General features: G+C 38.8%; 1 protein-coding gene across 1 annotated transcript in view; it reads right to left on the minus strand.

Moving 5' to 3' along the window:
- The window catches only part of PREP (prolyl endopeptidase), a 103,726-nt gene that overhangs the window by 52,193 nt on the left and 31,977 nt on the right, over positions 1–19,556 (minus strand). Inside the window, exons 6-7 of the mRNA XM_081141094.1 lie at positions 19,289–19,410; positions 4,625–4,730 (exon numbers count right to left, since the gene is read on the minus strand). Coding sequence (XP_080997220.1) covers positions 4,625–4,730; positions 19,289–19,410 — 228 coding nt within the window. The remainder of the gene's footprint in view (positions 1–4,624; positions 4,731–19,288; positions 19,411–19,556) is intronic.

Genomic DNA, 19,556 nt, shown 5'->3' on the forward strand with positions numbered 1-19,556 from the left:
ACAGCACACAGCCATTTTCCTAGAAAAAGCCCTTATAATCACTAATTTTAAAATTAATAAAAGCACTAATTTAGCATTATTTACTTTACTCTAAAATTCATGTATTCATGTATTGCTTATTTTTACACTGCCTCTTGATGTTCCAATTATTATTTTTTTTTGCAGTCCCACTCTGAGACACATACTATTTTCTAATAACTCCCTGCCTGTCACAGAAGTCCTCCTCCACTGTTGGTCTGGCTTTTAATGTTCAGATGACTTGGCTAAATTTTGGATAAATCATTTGTTTAAATGTTCTTGAGCGTTTACCTCTCCATTTCCACTGTAACCCCCAACGATGCCCAACCATGCCTGACCCATGGAGTCAATGTTGTCTCAGCTACCTAAAAACAAGAGGTTATCTGCTCTGCATTAGCCAGAGGTGGCTGGATGTTCAATTTAGGTGCCTGACAAATACTGAGCTTCCTTTTATCTTCACGTGTAGATTAATTTCTTATGCAGGAGAAAGCCATTTTTTTCATGTCATTTTTTTATGACATGAAAGCATTAACGTGGGGAGCACTGAAAATTTCACCAATCTAAAATGATCAAACCTTCAGCAAGAAAGGACAAAGGAGAGACAGGTTAGTCAACGGCTAGACAAAGTATAGGATGAACTGATATTTGCTTACAAAAATCAAATATGGTAACACCATTCAGCTTTTCCACCAAAATGCTTTATAAATGTTGTGGTATAAACAAAGATGACTTCAGGCTCACTTTTTTTTTTTAACTGACTTTAGAGAGAGAAAAGGGCGGGGGGGAGAAAGAGAGAAACATCAATGTGAGAAACACTAATTGGCTGCCTCCCATACAATGTCCCAACTGGTGATCAAACCAGCAACCTCGGTAGATGCCCTGACTGGGGATCAAACCTGCAGCCTTTTGGTATATGGGACGAAGCTCCAACCAACTGAGCCACACCAGCCAGGGCAAGGAATGTGATTAAACATCAAAGGTGGGGGGAGTTCTCTCTAAGCTGACTTAGCAGGATTCTTCTACAAGTGGGATATGCAGGCCAAGCAAGGAGGTTGGGCAAGGAACCAAGGTTGAGGCTAGTTGGGAAGAGGGCTCAGAGGACCCTGACTGAAGTCTGGTCAAGGAGAGAATCTTGTCATATCAGGCACTGTTCTAGGTGCTGAGGACTGCACAGAGAGCAAGGCAGACAGGGTCGCTGAACTCACACAGCTCACAAAGCCTCAAAGTGTGTTTGTCTGGAGAGAAAAAGAAATCAGAACAGGGAGGGGCAAGGTGCAGAAGGACCAACTGTGGAGGGAAAGGAATCAACCAAAAGCCTGAGGAGGCTCCTCGGCAGAAATTCCTTCCTCCTAAAGAAAGAAAAGAGCGACTCAGAACATGTTTCTGACAGCCAGAACAAAGGGGGTGCAGTATTCTTTGGAGGGGACCTGCTTAGCTGTTGAAAACAAGAAAAAAATTATAACAACTTCTAAGGCCCAGATGAAGGCCTAGTGCCATTTCTACACAGTGATGAATGAGGGGAGTCAGGGGAGTCACCTGCTCAGAAAGGTAAGGAAAGGAGCAGCAATTGGCCTCAACTGCAGTTCCTGTGGAAAGCCTACATCCTACAGTTTGCAACAAATGTGTTCACATGTGGAATAAACGTGCAAGTATAAACAGCAGAAATGAGGTTCTCCAAAGAGAGGGACAGGTAACAAGAGAAAGATTCCCCTCTGGGAGCAGCGAGCAGGAAGTCAGAGAAAAGAAATTCAGATTCATACCATCAGTGTTGACAGAGGAATCCAATTTTGTAGAGAACTCCTTTAACTCTCAACTTGCTAAGATTTTTTTCTATCCTGTATCTATGTAGTTTTGTTTTTCCTATGTGCTGCCTTTTTCTATGATATTCAATAGCCACCAGCCACTTTTCTGTGTACTTCTCATTTCAAAATGCACAAGGTAAAAAGGTTTTCTTGGCAAAAAGGGTTTTCTGACAAAAATGACATAAAAGGTAGGAAAGTGCTAGTAATTCCCCCTACTGTTAAGGTAAAAAAGATTAACATCACAGCAGTAAGGCTTTAGATTATCCAAAGGAGTATAAATTTCAGTAATATAAAAGTAAAGACTTTATAACATTGGATTTAGCTTTCAGTCATCAGCTATTCAGGTTTAACTCATCTACTAGTTAACAAGCATATTTTGCAGTTAAGTGTTAATCTTCCCCTTAGTTTAAAAAGCAAAACAAAAATGGGGGAGCAGGTAAGGAAATAGTAAGAAAAGATCCCGGATAGTAGTCATAATCACCAACAGGGCACATAAACCCCTAACATTTCTATTATCAACCTGCAAAATTCGACAATTTCCCTCCTAGTCTCCCACTAGAGACACGCCTACTTATGTTTTCTTCAATGAAAGGACTCTTCTCTGATTATCAATCTGGTTTTGCAGAAAACAAGTCAATACCAAGAACTGTGTTTAGAGCAGCTTTGCCTCTAAAAATAAATGTTTACTTCAGGACGCGCTCCATCTATTTTACTGAGCTGCTTAAAAACAGTGTGGCGATTCCAAATATTCCCATCAGTCAAGAAACAACAAAGTGGAGAAAAGCAACACTTGATAACCTGCTATATGCCAGGAACCCTGGTAAGCCCTTTTCTATGCATTTTCCTTACTCCTCACAATTCCTCATGCAGTACATATTACTTCCCCATCTGTAGCCATGGAAATATTGAGTCAGAAAATAACTTTTCCATCCCCAGGGTGACCAGTCATTTAGTGATGGAGCTGAGATTAAAATTCAAATTTGATTTGAAAGTCTTATGCTTATTATCTCAATATATCCAACTGTATTAAACAGGAATTATTTTTAAAAATTTAACAATCACTATCTCAATATGCTACGTCTTTCCTGTTATAAACTAAATATATTTATTCAATGTCTTTGACAATTAAATTCACACACAGTACTTGTTTCTTTAAATAATCATAGCCATATCATAATAAACCAACAATGAAGTAAAATAAACAATCACAAAAGAATCCCCTCCCAAACCAAGTCACCCTAATCTTGTCCTACACAACTGACTTTTAAACCCAGGGGTGGAAACTGATATTTTTAGGATTAGCCAATCACTGCCACTATCAAGAGCTTTCAGAATCCCAGGATGCCATTCAAAAGAACTAACTACTCTGAGGTTTACACTACCCACAAATTTAATACTAGTAAAGCAATAATTTTAAAAAGATAACAGATCCAGTGCTACACCCAGAATTTGACAGCGGTAACTGGAGTGCTCTCTCCAAGTTGAGCCCAATCCATCAGTATGTAACTCAACAGCTTCAAATCCACTTCAAATTGATTTCTTGTCTATAGGACATTACATACTCTTCTAAATGCCTCAGGTGAACTCCAAACACTGGTCAGTTTAGTCACCTTATTAAAAAAAAATCAGGTTAGTATTGAAAGACTTGTGTGCTCTATTCCTCTCCACGTGGTTTTCCATGGGCTCACTATGACGGCCCTTGGGACATGTCAACTTGGCTAGGCTAATGTCCCCAGTTAACCAATCAAACATGGATCTAGATGTTACTGTGAAGGTGTTTTGTAGATGTGACCAAAGACCATGGTCAGTTGAGTTTAAGTAAGGGAAATTATCCTATACAGTCTGAGTGCATCTGATTCAATCAGCTGAAAAAGCCAAGCTGAGAATTACCTAAAAAAGAAATGCTACTTGTGGACAGCAGCTTCAGCCACTGTCCAAGAGTTTCCACCTGCCCTTCCTGATGGCCTGCCCTCCTGATTTCAGACCTACCTAGTCAGCCCCATCATCATGTAAGCCCATTCCTTACAAGAAATCTCTGAACAGATACCTCCTACTGGCTCTACTTCTTAAGTTAAACCTTGATACCTTTACAAACCATCAATACCTAGGAATGACTTTAACAAGAAATATGTGGTTCCTATATAACTTTGAGAGATCTAATCCCCAATGAATGTATAGATATACGCACAGTCCCAGTCAAACATACAGCTGAAGCTTCTTCAGCTCATCACAAAACAATCTTAAAGTTCCTCTGGAAGAATTTTAAAAAGGGGGGAACAATTTGGAAAATAATAATTGCTAATATCTACGGAGTCTTTCCTCTGCACGGGGCTGCAAAACCAAAGCAACCAACCAAACAAAAAACACCCAGGAAGCAGAGAAGATGATGGTCAAGTAACTCAAAGAAAGATCAAGTTGGGAAGGAGGCCAGGACCTGGCTCATTCTTTAAATAGGGTCTTCCAGTCTGAATGCAGCGTGGCCATTTAAAGTTTCTTAGATGTGTCCCTTTTTCCTTCTTCATGTTCATTCACGGCTGTACCATATAGAATGTTGTTTGTGAGGACCTGGTGCACCTCTGCAAAAAATATGGTGAACCTCAATCTACAGAGACAATGCTAAAGCCAACAGATACCTTCATTCCATTTTTCTTCATTTTATGGAATAATATGGGAAGAAAAAAACCATATGAAGTAAGATGACGTGGTTAAATGGAAGGTTTCTTAGAAAACCAGTTAGAAGACACAAGAACTGCTTTTTAATGGAGAATTCTGGAGTCATTATCTGTGGCTGGAAGATAACTTACCAGTGATGCCATTGGATTCCTGCTGTAAGTCACAGTACCAGAGCCGGTTTACTGGATCACACCCCTCCCTTATCGATAACAAGACATAGCGACCATCGTCAGACAACTAGGAAGGAAGTAAAAACAACGCAGGGGGCTGATTAGAATGCATTTTTGTGAGAGTACTGTTAAATATTAAGTAAAATAAAGGTTAAACTCAAATGCAGTAAATTTACCACAAACTTATGAATGAATAAGAATGTTATCAGAAAAGATGAACATTCATTTTAACTTATTTCACTCTTAATCACAGTTTAACAAAACATAGTGAAATATTTAAGTAGAGAATATCAACAGATGTAACTGAATGTGATAATGACTTACTGTGATTTTTATTTACATTCTGCCTATTCCTTAACTGAAAATACATGCCATCTGTCATTTTGAATATTAATATCCCTGACTTTGAAGTTTCATCACAGGTTTCATATTTTAAAAGTTATTCTAAATGAGCAAAAATTAGCAAAATGGGCACAGAAGCAAAGAAGTTCATTTGTGGTTCCCATTGGTCACATTAACAATTTCTATTAAACGACTAACTCTTCATGTGTATCTTTAGTCCCCTCCACCGTAAGATGTCAGAGAACAAAGGCCTGTGCTTCTATGGATTTCTTTAATAGGATTAGAGAGGAGAATCTTAAACAGCAAAAATAATCTTGATAAAAAACTAATGCAACCAACATTACGGTTTGAGTTGTTAAAATATAAGTAGTACCAAACTATATATATCCTTTGGCAACTAATTTTTTCATTCAACATAATTTTCAAAATTAACCCAAGTTAATATATGAACATTTATTTAACTGCTGTACAGTACTCCAATCTAAGAGTATACCACAGCTAACTGATCCATTTTCCCACCAATAAACATTTAAGACTTATTTCCATTTTCTTCCTATTACAAACAACACTTCAGAAAAATTCCTGAACATGTTTATTTGTGGCCTTATACAAATAAACTATTTGTTTCTGTATAACTAGAAGTAAAACTGTTCAGTGGAAGGACATGCAAAAAATCAACTTTATTAGACATTGCCAAATTAAGTGATGTACCAACTGATTTTTTTACGTTTCAGCAGTGTATAACAGTATCTATTTCTCCGTGCTCTACTGTGACGGTTAATTTAATGTGTCAACGTGGCTAGGCCATAGTACCTAGGTATTTGGTCAAACATTATTCTGGATGTTTCTGTGAAGGTATTTTTTGGATGACTTTAACATTTAAATTGGTGGACTCTGAGTAAAGGTGATTACCCTCTGTAATGTGAGTGAATCTCATCCAATCAGTTGAAGACCTTAATAGAAAAAGACTGCCTTTCAAAAGCAGGAAGGAATCCTGCCAGTAAGAAGGGACTCTGACTGAAACTTCCGTGGGTTTCCAGACTGCCAACCTAATCCTGCAGACTGTGGCTTTGTCAAGCCTCCACAAGCACACTATCCAATTTCTAAAAAATAAATCTTTCTCTCTATATATGTACACAGATCCTGCTGGTTCTGTTTCTCTGGAGAACTCTAACAATGACTGCCATTTGTTCATTCAATAAAAATTTCATAAGCAGCTATTATGTTCAAGTCATTTTCCAGGTGTTAAAAGTACATCACTGAACAAACCAAGAAGAAAACAAACGTTAATCTAGTGGAGGAGACAGAAACATAAATATAGAATTATGTTGTATATTATAAATGATAGATGCCATGGAGAATATAAGAACAGGTCTGGGTAAGGGAGGCAGAATGTGGGGGAACTATAGTTTCAATATGGCAGTCAAGGTAGGCCTCATCAAGGAGGTGTCTTTCTATTGTCTTCTGACTTGCATTGTTTCAGATGAGAAGTCACTTCTTATCTTTTTCTCCCTATATATAATGTGTTTTCTTCTCTGGCTGCTTTAAAGATTTTCTTATTATCTTTGGTTTTCTGCACATAGATTGTAATGGGCTTTGCTATAGTAGCCTGCTTCAGATTTGTTCAGTCTCTTGGACCTGTGGGTGTGTCTATTTATCAGAGTCATAACATTTTTGGCCATTTTCCCCTCAAATACCTGTATTTTTGTGTCCCTTTATCCCCAAGACTTCAAATGCATAATGTTGAATCAGTACTGTTCCATAGGTCAATTGGATGGTATTCAGTTTTTTTCTCTTTGTGGTTTAGTTTCAATTGTCTCATCTTCAAATTCACTGATATTTTCTTTAATAGTATCTAAACTTCTGTCAAGCCCATACAGAGAAATTTTCAATTCAGATAGTTTATTTTTCACCTTTAGAAGAATATTTGGTTTGTTTTTATATTTTCTTTTTCTTTGTTCATTATAATAATGTTTTCTAAAATCTTTTAAAAGTTATTTTTTATAATAGCTTTTAAAAAATCCTTGTCTGCTAATTCCACTACCAGCCATTTCTCAATCTGTTTTACTGACTAATTTTTCTCCTGGTTATGCACATTTTTCTGCTTCCTTACACATAGTAATATTTTTAATGGATTCTGAATATTTTGAATGTTGTCTGGATTTTTTTTTTCCTTTAAAAGTTTTGAGGCGGATAATTTGTTGGTAAAACAGCTTGATCCATTCAAGGCTCATTTTCAAGCTTTTTGGTAAGGTCTACAGCCCTACTGCTAAGGCATGGCTTCTCAGGGTCTCTGCCGAATACCCTGGGTATTCACAGGTCTTTCCACTTTGGTCAGAACACAAGTCTCCCAGACTTGTTAAACCTATGGTAGTCGTTCGTTTACAGCTTCCAAGCAGTTGTCCTTAGCTTAAATCATGGAGTCTCTTCCTACACATGCACCATTTAATAGTCAGCTAAAGACACAAGGGGAGCCCAGATGGCGTGGCTCAGCAGCTGAGGGTTGACCTGTGATCCAGGAGACTGAGGTTTGATTCCCAGTCAGGGCACATGCCCAGGTTCAATCCCCAGTTGAGGGCAGCCAATCAATGACTTATCATTGATGTTTCTCTCTCTTCCTCTCTCTGAAATCAATTTAAAAAAAAAAAAAGATGCAAGGGGATAGTTTATTTTTCACCTTTAGAAGAATATTTGGTTTGTTTCACCCAGCCCCAGGACAGCCTCTCCCCTCTGACAACTGTCAGTCCATTCTCTATCTTTGAGCCTCTTTCTATTCTATTTGCTAGTTTATTTTGTTCATTAGATTCTACATCCGAGCAAAATCATATGGTACTTGTCTTTATTGGATAATTACATTTTAGGGTATATTATTGTATATGCTTAAAATACATAGGTGTAAGACTTAATGATGTAATTAATATAGGACTAATTAAAAAGATAATGCCTATGATTAATTAAAAAACATAACAATATTTCCTCCTGTCTCATCACATTGTAGGATATTTTTACTGTTTCTATTTCCTGGCCAATAATACTTTTATGAACTAACTGTAGCCTTTGGGACATGCTTCTTTTATTTTATGTGGAGGTAAAACTGTCAAACGTAATACTCACTTTGACTTGGGCTGCTTTCATCAAGCCCACATACACTGATCCTGGTCTCAGCGCAAGGTGATAACATCGAACTCACTGTCATCTAAACGTGAGAGTTTGAGCATGGACTAGGGTTTTACTTACTGGCAGCAGCAAGTATGTACAGTGTTTTTAAACACTTGGCAACACACTGATGTTATAAGTTAAACAGCTCTTTCTCAGAAAAAATTACTTTAGAGAACAGAAGTAGTTTGTACTTGTGAAATAAAAGTGGGATTCCAAGTTATAGTTTTATAAAAGAGTCTAAAAAGTCCTGTTTAATTTGGCTGTTCTTTCTTGGTGACTTTTTCCTCGAGTTTTGAAGCAGTCTCCTGTCCCCCAAAATGAATCATATTTCATTGTATGAGTTTTTGTCACAAATTACACATATTGAGTGACTCAGGTGTATTTTCTTCACCTTTGTCTGGGCTCTTTATAGTCTTTTCAACGACGGACAAAGAGTTTTGGGAAACCTCACATAAATTTGATTTACATTAATTTTTTCTCCATTCTCATCCTCACTGTATTTCCAAATTACCTGTCACTATGTTTTAAGTGGGCCTCTTGCAAATGAACATAAAACTTAAGTTTTTAAAATCCAACCTAAGAATCTGTACTACTCTGCTTTCATTAATTGTTACTATTGATGTACCAGCTTCCATACCCTTAATTTTGAATATTCTATTCACCTTGCTTTTCCGTTCTCCTTCCTTCTTTGTACTGTATAAATTTAGTTACAAACTTTCCTCCTTCTTTGACTGCTTTGGGAGTTAAATATTCTATCTTTAGTCCTTCATACATTTTCCTTAAGTTTTTCATATACATAGCTAATGAACCAATGTCTACAATTTTAGTTCCACCTTATTTTCAAACCATCTGTATTAAAAAATATCATCAGCAATCTCACAATTATAACTTAAACGTAATGAAAAGCAGTCTCATTAATAATACTTTATACTTTTTTGTTCTTTAAAGACAGACAGAATTTTAGAGCTAAGTGCTTAGTGATGCTACATCAATCAAAACTGATGGCTAATTTAGCTCTAGTGATTCATCCAACAAAAAGATAGGGCAGCAAAACTCACGGCAAAGACAGGCCACACCAAACTTTCAATGACAGCTTTTTCAAGCACATCTGATAAGTTTTTCTTAGCATTTCTGGCTGTACTAAATAGCAATTTGTATTTAATCTTAGGCAGGAAGTCCTGAGGCATGCTGCTGTTGGAATGCTGATTAAGTCAGCCTTTTCACTATAACGCCCTTCATCGCAACCCAGAGATGTTCCACAGCCACCGGAGAATTTGCTACACTGGGCACAACTTTGAACTTTCAAATGCTCGAGGTCTCAAATTCCAAAATCATTTGTAAGTCACTGTTGTCCCAAAATATGCAGATTAGAAACACTTTCTTGCACTGTAATTTAAACAATAACAATACATAGTGAACCATGGCCTCACATTGAGGCTGTATTCCAAGGCAATTTTAAAAAATGAATTTTGGAAATCACTGGGAAGGGAAGACAAAAATCACATTGATGAGGACACCTGAATCTCATTAGAGAATTAAAAGTGAAAATTAAAAGAATTAAGAATTAACAGAATTAAAGTAAGGTGACTTTCCTGGAATTCAGATAAAAGGAAAAGAGACAAGCAGGAACAGTATAAATTTCAGCTCACAAAATACTATTTTTGAAGGGGGCACCCAGTAATAACAGCTACCATTCTCATTTGTATTTACCAACAGGGAAAGCATAAAGTATGGGGGTATCAGACTTTACACTCACATTAAGGGAGCCACATTAATTCACTAAGAAATTTTAATTGTGCATATTGTGATATTAAGCTACAAGCTAAGACAATTTACCAAGGAAACACTTGGTAGACATTCAAACATAATATTTTCTACTTTATTCCATAGAGATCACATGAGCTGGCCTAACACAGTTCATCTAACCTAACATCTTTAATACTAAACCTTACCAAGCCAGGAATCATGAAACTACAGAATTTAGAGAGATAAGCAGCAACCAGAGCACACCTCAGGGAAACTTGTCCCAAATAATATGTTTGTATGAAATGTCCAGTTAATGCCTCATGTAGGGGTAACGGTCATCTATTCAGACCAGAGTCTGGGTTCAGGGGCTTCATTTTCACAAAAGGTCATCATTAGCTCTACTGTCAGTTTACCTGAGGCTTTAAAATAAGTGTGAAATAGAATTAATGTCAATAATTTTTCTGGTGGCCCGGCCGGGTGTGGCTCAGCGGTTGAGCATCGACCTAGGATCCAGGCAAATGGGGGTTCGATTCCCAGTCAGGACACATGGCTGGGTTGTGGGCTCAATCAATGACTCATCATTGATGTTTCTCTCTCTCTCTCTCTCCCTCTCCGAAATCAATAAAGATATATTAAAATAATAATAATGATAATTTTTCTGGTGGATAGAATCTTTGTATTTTACAAGAAACCTGTATTACTATTTATCATTATTAGCATTACAAAAACTTTAAAGTCGATGAATGTGGCTGTTCTCAGTCTCACTACTATATAATAAAAACAGCTGGGCTTTCCAAATGACCTGAATAATCTAGCTTTTCTTCATGCACCTCTTATTAAGAGAAAATTAACAGAAGATCACTTGTTAATGTTTTAAACTCCCAATCACTTAACTATCTACAAAGTTATTTGTCTTTCAAAGTGATGGGACACACAACCAATATTTACATATGCACAGGATATGTGGACTTTCATCAAACATATTATCATTTTCAAAGAAAAACTCATAAGGTATTTTATGCTAGAGCTGCTGAACTGCATAGTCATATGGTCCTGTGTTAATAACCAACTCTTCATGGATATGACATTTCTTTAAACTTAGAATCTGACAAGAAGAGGGTGGAGAAAGTTTTTTCATAATTTGAATCTACATGCACTTTTTCAAAGTGAAGAAAGTATTTCCTTTTATATATTGTGATAAAAAAATTGTGTGTATAAAACAAGTATACTGAAAAGCAGTGAGACTTAAAATTGTCCAGGAAATTAACAAAAGGAGTGAAAATGAATCTTAATAGCTTTGAGAGTTGATCATGTTCCTCTCAGAGCAGCAAAGTTTATCAATTTTATTTCAAGGACACTTTTGAATTCCTTTTATAATAGCTGTTAATCATAACGTCCCTTTCATATTTAGTACGTTTGCAAAACTTAACTTAGAAAAACTTTCAAATGTCAAACTAATCACTGACAATGATGGCTTTTCCTTTATGGGACTCATTATGGGTTTGTAATAAAAATAAGTGAAAATGTCAGTAACAGAAGTACAGGGTAGTCATAAACACATGTGATGTGTGTTAACAAACATTTCTAATAGGCAGTCATTAAATCAGATTACCCAGCCTTCCTAAAACAGTATGGTACTATAGCAATGGGGAAAAGGAAATCAACCCCAACACTGTATCATGTGTGGCTTGTATGCCAGAAATATATAACAGAAAATTCTAGGAAAAGACAGCACACTTAAGTAAATAATGTAGGTCTAGGCATGATATAACCACTACTGTTTTTAATCTACCTGGTTGTTTTTCTGGCAGGTAAGCTTGGTTATTTCAGAATCTGTTTGTTTTCTTTTCTCCCTTAGTGAGCAATAGAGGGGCCAGGTGAGAAAAGTGATCAACCAGCAAATCCTACCTTACTGTTACAAAACCCAGCTCTCCTATTAGGAGCTGTTTTATGCATATATACCGATAGGACCACCTTCTAGCTTTATGCACATGCAGGTCTTTAGTTTGGCTTCCTGACTATTCTGCCTTCCCAAGCATGCTGCTGAGATTTTCCTGCTTGCGAATCAGCATGGTGCATGTTATCACTTCATGCAGTCCTGATGGAAAAGAGCACACAGACAAGAGCCCTGGGCACACATGGTCCTGCTAGGGATCCACCCCGGGACTAATACAAAGACAACTGCTCAGCCACTCCCGTGATGAACACAGAGGATCAGTCCCTAGGAGCCAGTGGAAAGTGCAGGACTCCCCGGGACAGCACGAGGACCGAAGGGTCACCAGTAAGAACACCTGCTGGCAGCCTCAGGCCCAGTGACTAAAGTTAAGGTGAAGAGGACAAAGGTGTTTTTTGCTTGTTTGTTTTAAACCTCCCTTAGGATATTTTTTCCATTGATTTTTTAGAGGGAGTGGAGGGAAGAGGGAGGGAGGGAGGAAGAGAGAGAGGCAGAGAGGGAAATATTGATGTGACAGAGACATGTAGATTGATTGTCTCACACCCACACCCCAACCAGGGCTGGGGATCGAGCCTGCAACCGAGGTACTTGCCCTTGACCGTGAATCAAACCTGGGACCCTTTGATCAGCAGGCCAATGCTCTAATCACTGAGCCAAACCGGCCAGAGCGACAATGGTGTTTTTAAAATGACATACCACCCAAAAATGGGGGAAATTCTGTTGCAAGCCCCCCAGACTCTTTGTATTATATAAAAATACTGAAATAGGTTACTATGACAAAAACATTTTCCATAAGGGCCAGAGCTTCGCTCTTTGCTCCTGAGTATCACCTGGCCCTAGCCCAGTAGTGGATGCAAAGCAAGGGCTTTCTAGGTATTCAGGGAATAAATGCATGAACTGTGCTGACCAGGAAGAAGGCTGCTGAGCAATTACTGCTCCAGAACAAAACTATCCAACGAGTGAGGGGCAGGTGAGGCAGGTTCCCTGAGGAATATCTGGATTTTAGGTGAAGCTGGGTGCACACCAGGCACAGAAGGTCTTACGTGCATGAACCTCAGCAGGGGAGAGGGGAGAGTAAGAAAATTAACATTTATGAGTGCCTATGGTGAATCACGCATCAGGCAACGATCTTACGTGTTAGTATGTGCGTAATATATATAAATGTGTACACATATGTATATATTGACTCTAAGGGTCACAAGTGAACAGATTAAAACGGCTTACCGAGAGACATGTAATGAATATTAAGAATCAGGGCCTGGCCAGGCATGGCTCAGCGGTTGAGCATCGACCTAGGATCCAGGCGATTGGGGTTCGATTCCTGGTCAGGGCACATGCCCGGGTTGCAGGCTCGATCCCCAGTCAGGGGTGTGCAGGAGGCAGCCAATCAATGACTCTCATCATTGATGTTTCTATCTCTCTCTCTCCCTCTCCTTTCCTCTCTCTGAAATCAATAAAGATATATTAAAAATAAAAAAAGAATTAGGATTACCTCTGTACAAAAAAATCTCTTTTTTCCTTTAAGAATTAGGTATAACAGAATCAGGTTCTCAAAATGGGATTCAGCTAGATAACCACGGAGAGGCTGGGTATTTTCTCCCTAGTCTTTTCTAAAGGGACTTGATACATTTTCAGAACCTTCATTCTAGAGCACCCTCTGCTGGGAAAACTGCCTCAAAATGCTTGATTTCTTTTCCCCCAAAGGCTCTATAGATCATTTTAAATAAAGAGCTTTTCTTCTCTTTTCTGTCTGACAGAACCTTCTAAAACAACAATTTCTATCCTTCTGCAATCACTGCCCTGAAACAAAAGCCTCACGGTTTATATTAAATAATAATTGATGTCACTTTGGTTCTTCCAAGCAGAATGCTAGATGTCTTTGCGTGTTATCCCCAAAGGGCATGAGGGTGCTGGTTGGAGGCCTGAGTATGTGAAGCTGGCAAGGAGGAGGGCCGTGGTGAACACTGCCTGCACCACCAGGATGGAGCAAACCCATGGATGTGGCTTCCCCTGGATCAAGAAGCACCAACAAGGTACCTGGCCTCCAAGCATCTGAAAGGTCTCCACTGGAAAAGTATGAGGGTGGGGCAGGCTGTGGCAGAGAGGTCCAAATCTCAACAGAATCCTGCTGGGAGCAGAAGCTTTGAGGGACAAATGCAAAAATGCAGAAGGGTCAGCCAGAGAGTTTATAACCCACATCAGGGAACAACAAAATAGAGAGGGGATCTCATTACAGAAAGATGCCCAAGGGAGCTGGTGGACTGTGAGCAGCGAAGAGATCAACAAACAGCTCTCGATGGGCAAAAATCCTGTTTCCCTTCTCTGCCTCCTCCTCCCTGCATGGACAGCAAAGACAAGAAACCAGGGAGAACACCCGAGTGGGGGGAAACGGGGATCCTACCGTTGCTCAGAATGGCCACACCTGTACATCCTCATTTTCAAGTTCCAGTCTCATCGTCCCCAGAGTGTCCCCCTGCCCCTTCATACTCCCTCCCTCCCAGTCCCCAAGCAACCACTGACTTGCCCATGCCATTATAGACTAATTTGCATTTTCTAAAGTGTTACATAAGTGGAATCAAACACTGTATACTTTCTTTTCTGGCTTCTTTCACTGAGCATAATACTCATTTTGAGATTCATCCACATGTTGTTAGGTATACTGATAGTTCATTCCTTTTTTATTGCTGAGTAGTATTTTACTGCAGAGATATACTACAATTTGTTCATTTATGTACTTTTTAGTGGATATTTGGGTTATGTCCAGTTTGGATGTATCATGAACAAGGCTGCTATGACTATTCATGTCCACATCTTTGTAAGAAAAAAACCACCACCAAAAAACAAAAAACAAGGGGAAGGATTGAAAAGTCCCTACCCCATCTGCTCACCAAACCTGAGCTGGTGAGAGGGAAGAAGCTTGTAAATTGGAGCTGATATTTGGTTTTGGACTGCAATGGACCTTTAGTAACAGATCTAATACCCAAAACCATCCAGAAGGCTGTGGGTTCTGCCAGGTGGAGGGTGGTGGTCCTGGGGAGAGATGCTGTCGTAGGCAACAACGGGACAAGTAAGGCTGCTTCCTGACTGTCACTTACAGACTTGCTCAAGGCCAGAAAGACCTGTCCAGGGCAGGAAAGCAGACATCTAAGAAGGAGCTGAGTCATGAGCAGAGAGCATCTAGGACACAAAGGGGAGGCCTCAGTGAACCTGGGTTTCAACAGTTACAAGGGAGGAGGATGGCAGCAAGCCAGAGAAATTCATACACACACACACACACACACACAGACACACGTGCGCCTCTAACCGCACTCAAAACTCTGACACTCCAAACCCAGCAGCTCCGTTCTCACCCAGGAAGACTGCTTCAGGGTCTGTGAGATGCTGTGATAAGTCCTCCAATCACAGGCTTTCAGAGCTGAAAAGCGCTGGAGGAGACAAAGGAAGCGGACTTGGAGAGAGGAAGTGACCTGCCCAAGGCCACACAGATAGGACTAGAATAAAATTCTCCTGATTTCTGCTCTAGGACATGACCATCACTGCAGCACTGGCTGTCCATTTAAAGACACTGTTAAATGTACTCATGAAATACTAGGTTCAAAGTGATGATCCTAAAAGCCACTGCTTGAAAAATAAACACATTCATTTGGTGCATGGTTATGAAAAGGACTGCTGCTTTTCTCTAAGGTGTGGGTCACTACATAAAGGCTGTTAGGAAACTGCTTCATTTCCAGTGAATGCCCTGAGTGCTCACCTGTACACCAGTCACGGGTGATTCTGGTCTAGACACTAGTTTCTTGGACCCCCCGGGCTTTATCACACTTCCTTGCCAGGTACAAGAAGCTCCCACATTAATATTTTTTTCATCATTTAGATTTTTCTGACCTGGAACTGAACCATCAATTTCAGATGGGCCTGATTCTACAGAACTATAGTACTCATGTTGAAGTGAGAGAGGGTTACTCTATGCAGCAAGAAGGTCCTCTCAGGTCAGAAAGATGACATATAGCAAGGTAAGGGGGGATGCGGACAATCACCTATGTCTGCCAGACCTGTCCAAGCAACCCTGGTAAGTGGTGGGGTGACATCTAAGAAGACAACCCAGGCAGCACGAACAGAGCTTAAGGGAAGTCTCTACCCAGGTTGTGTTTACTAAGCCCCCTGGTTTTCTTACAGACTTTCTTTGCGCCATCCACTGATTAGTGCCTGATCCAATATAAAGTTCCTCAGGCCTCACTTTGTCCCTTTAGCTTTTTTTTCTTTTTTTACAATTTCATTTATCACCTCTGTTCAGTACAGATGCATCTCTTCACTGCCATTGTTTAAACAGTCACTGCTGTAGTTTTGTGTGACCTCTTCCTCTGACCAGAGGCACAGAGTGCACGTGCGTTAAGATGATACAGGGGCCTGACATACCCAGCAGGCAGTTCTAGCCGTGGACTAGGAAGTTAGCCACCCAACAGGTGTCAGCAGGTTTCCTCTATGTTAACCGTTTCTCAAGGTTGTGGTAAAGCTATATTAGACAAGTTATGTAGAGTGAACATCTACTGAATGAATGGTAGAAAGGTCACCTGAACTATTTAAATCTTTTCTTTTCAGTTGCCTAGCTGGTAGAACTGAATATACAGATGTTAAATGTATATATGATGTATCATCCCTGTATTTTTAAAAACTGCTGCTCACAGAAGCATTATTCATAATAACGCTATGGGAACACCTCAATTGTCCATCGATGAATGAACAGATAAACAAAATGTGGTCTATACACTGATGAAATATTATTCAACTTTAAAAAGGAGGGAGCCTGGTCGGGCATGGCTCAGCGGTTGAGCGTTGGCCTAGAATCCAGGAGATCAGGGTTCGATTCCCAGTCAGGGCACATGCCCGGGTTGACGGTTCAATCCCCAGCAGGGGGCTGCAGTAGGCAGCCGATCAATGACTCTCTCATCATTGATGCTTCTATCTCTCTCTCTCCCTCTTCCTTCCACTCTCTGAAATCAATAAAGATATATAAAAAAAATATTTTTTTTAAAGGAGGGAATTCTGACATATGCTATGACATGGACAAATTTTAACATTATGCTAAGTGGAACAGTCAGACACAAAAGGACAAATACACTATGATGACATTTATATGAGGTACCTACAGTAGTCAAATACATGGAGATAGCAAGTAGATGGGTGGTTACCAGGGACCAGAGAGGAGGAGGGATAGCATCAGATTTACTGCTTAATGGGAACAGTTTCAGTTTCACAAGATGAAAAAAACTGTGGAGATGAATAGTGCTGATGGTTGCAAAATGTAAATGTACTTAATGCCACTCTACACAAAAAATGATTACGCAAGTAAATTTTATGTTATGTGTATTTTACCATGATTTTTAAAAAAGTATTGAACAAAAACTATTTGCTTCAACCAAGTGCTAACAAATAAGTCTGAGCAACTAGAGCTGCACATATGCCACAGTTAAACTGTTTTCTTTTATACTAATTTAAAATATACTGATATTCTGGCATTTATTTTTAGTATTCCTATTATTGTATCAACCAAATAACTTTACTTTGATTAACATAGGCCAGGTGCAATGAAATTAGTCTTGAAGCAAAACATTTCTCCAGCTTTTGAGTTGATGAGGAATTCAGAAGGAATAAAATATGATTACTAAGATATGTTATTTTATGTTTTCCCCATCAAACTCCCCCCCCCCCACCAAAAAAGGTAAAGAGAAACACATGGCCTAATGTTTTTAGGTTTTTTTGGTGGCATATTCTCTCCCTAATTGTTTCACTCAGATGAAAGTAAAAATGTGTATTATTTTATAAATAAACACATATTATCCATAATAAGCAGAAGCCTTGGGTATGAGAAAAAACTAAGCTCAGAAGAAAACTAACTCAAAACAAGTACAAATGGAGTCAGAAAAGCCATTAAAAACAAATACATGAGAAATATGACAATAGTAACTACACAAGCAAAGCTTGTAGAGTGGGGAATTAGGTAGGAAAGAAAAAGCATGAAAAAAAGGGCAGTTTCAGGTAATAAAACATAAGTCCTGTAAATTCACTTTTAACACATTATATTAAGTCTGGCAAAGTTTTTCTGTAATGGGCTAGAGAGTAACTATTTTGAGCTTTGTGGGCCATGTGGCCTTCTGTGGCAACTACTGAACTCTGCAGTTACAGCTTAACTGCAGCCACAGATACTATGTAAACAAATGGATGTGGCTGTTCCAATAAAACTTTGTTTACAAAAACTGGCAGCAGGCCAGATGTGGCCTGAGGGCAACACTGTGCCAAGCTCTGGTCTAGAGAAACAAAATAAATAAATAAAAGGACAATCTGGAATAAGGTATACCAACGCACATGAACTAAAATACCACAGATTCTTATTCTATGCCCCAGTGAACCAGACCCATGAGCAGAAGTTCAAATTTAAAACGTTCCTTTCTTACCAACGTTCTAATCATCTCTCAGAAAAGAGCTAAGTGGCTCAATGAGCTAAAATGTTTCTAGTGGATTCCTCATTCCCACTAAAAAACGGAATGATAGCCTACCTATATTAAAACATTCAGAATGTTTTCCTTTCTTTTTTTAAAATCCTCATCTGAAGATATGTTTATTGATTTGAGAGAGAGGAAAGGAGAGAGAAACATCAATGTGAGAGAGAAACACTGATCGGTTGCCTCCCATGTGTGCCCTGACAGGGGATCACACCCAAAACCTTTTTGTGTATGGGAAGACTCTCCAACCAACTGAGCCACACCAGCCAGAGCTGTTTTTCTTTCTTTAAAAATACATTTCTTAGTGCCAAGAAATGTACTCACAAGAATAAAGTTTTACTCTATGCACCTCTAAGTTTTTTCAGTTGATTGTCAAGATACAGAATAAAATCTAGGCCAGTAACTTCAAAGATGCATCACTTCAATAGGGGTTATTGTCAAGATCCCCAAGGAATGTATGAACTGTCTACAAGATGGGAAGATATCTAAAGGATACATGTGTTAGTATAAAAACAAGTAAACAAATACAAAGAGCACAATTGTATAAAACAGGAAAACACAAATCTCCACATTCTCGCTTGTATGTAAAAGGGAGATTTTTAGAAGGATACTTTCCTCACCTCTGAGAAGGAGGATTCCAAGTTTCACAATGTTCATGCTTTACTTTATGTTATTCTGTACTTTTACATTTTTTACCATAAGCATGCATAACTTTTAGTATTAAGATTTTCATGTTGTGATTACAGTCAAAGGTTTATCATCACCTTCAGTATTAAGAGTCATTTTGAATGCCAATATTTTTAACAAAAAGACTATTCCCTCAAAGGACTTCTACCATTCATAAAGGTCATCAAAAAACACGGATATTTATATACACAATCTATGGGGCACGTTCTTTTTAGGTAAAATTTCACAATAGTACAATACCTCAGCTCCACCCATCCATTTAGGCTCATCAGGAAACTCAGCGCACAAAATATCTTCTGACTGATCAGTCCCCAAGACATGGTAGCAGAGCTTTTGGTGGAGATTGCAGGATGTCTCTGTGCCTAAAGGAGTTAAAAATGTATACTGAAATGCAGTTAACAATTTTAAGACAATCTATTTCACTCACACTGTACTATGCTAGAAACAAAGTCACGAGACTTATTGTTAAGATGTCAGTTCTTCCCAACTTGATCTATAGATTCAACTC

The sequence above is a fragment of the Miniopterus schreibersii genome (genome assembly GCF_964146895.1).
Source record: "Miniopterus schreibersii genome assembly, chromosome: 6".
Classification (NCBI taxonomy): domain Eukaryota; kingdom Metazoa; phylum Chordata; class Mammalia; order Chiroptera; family Miniopteridae; genus Miniopterus; species Miniopterus schreibersii.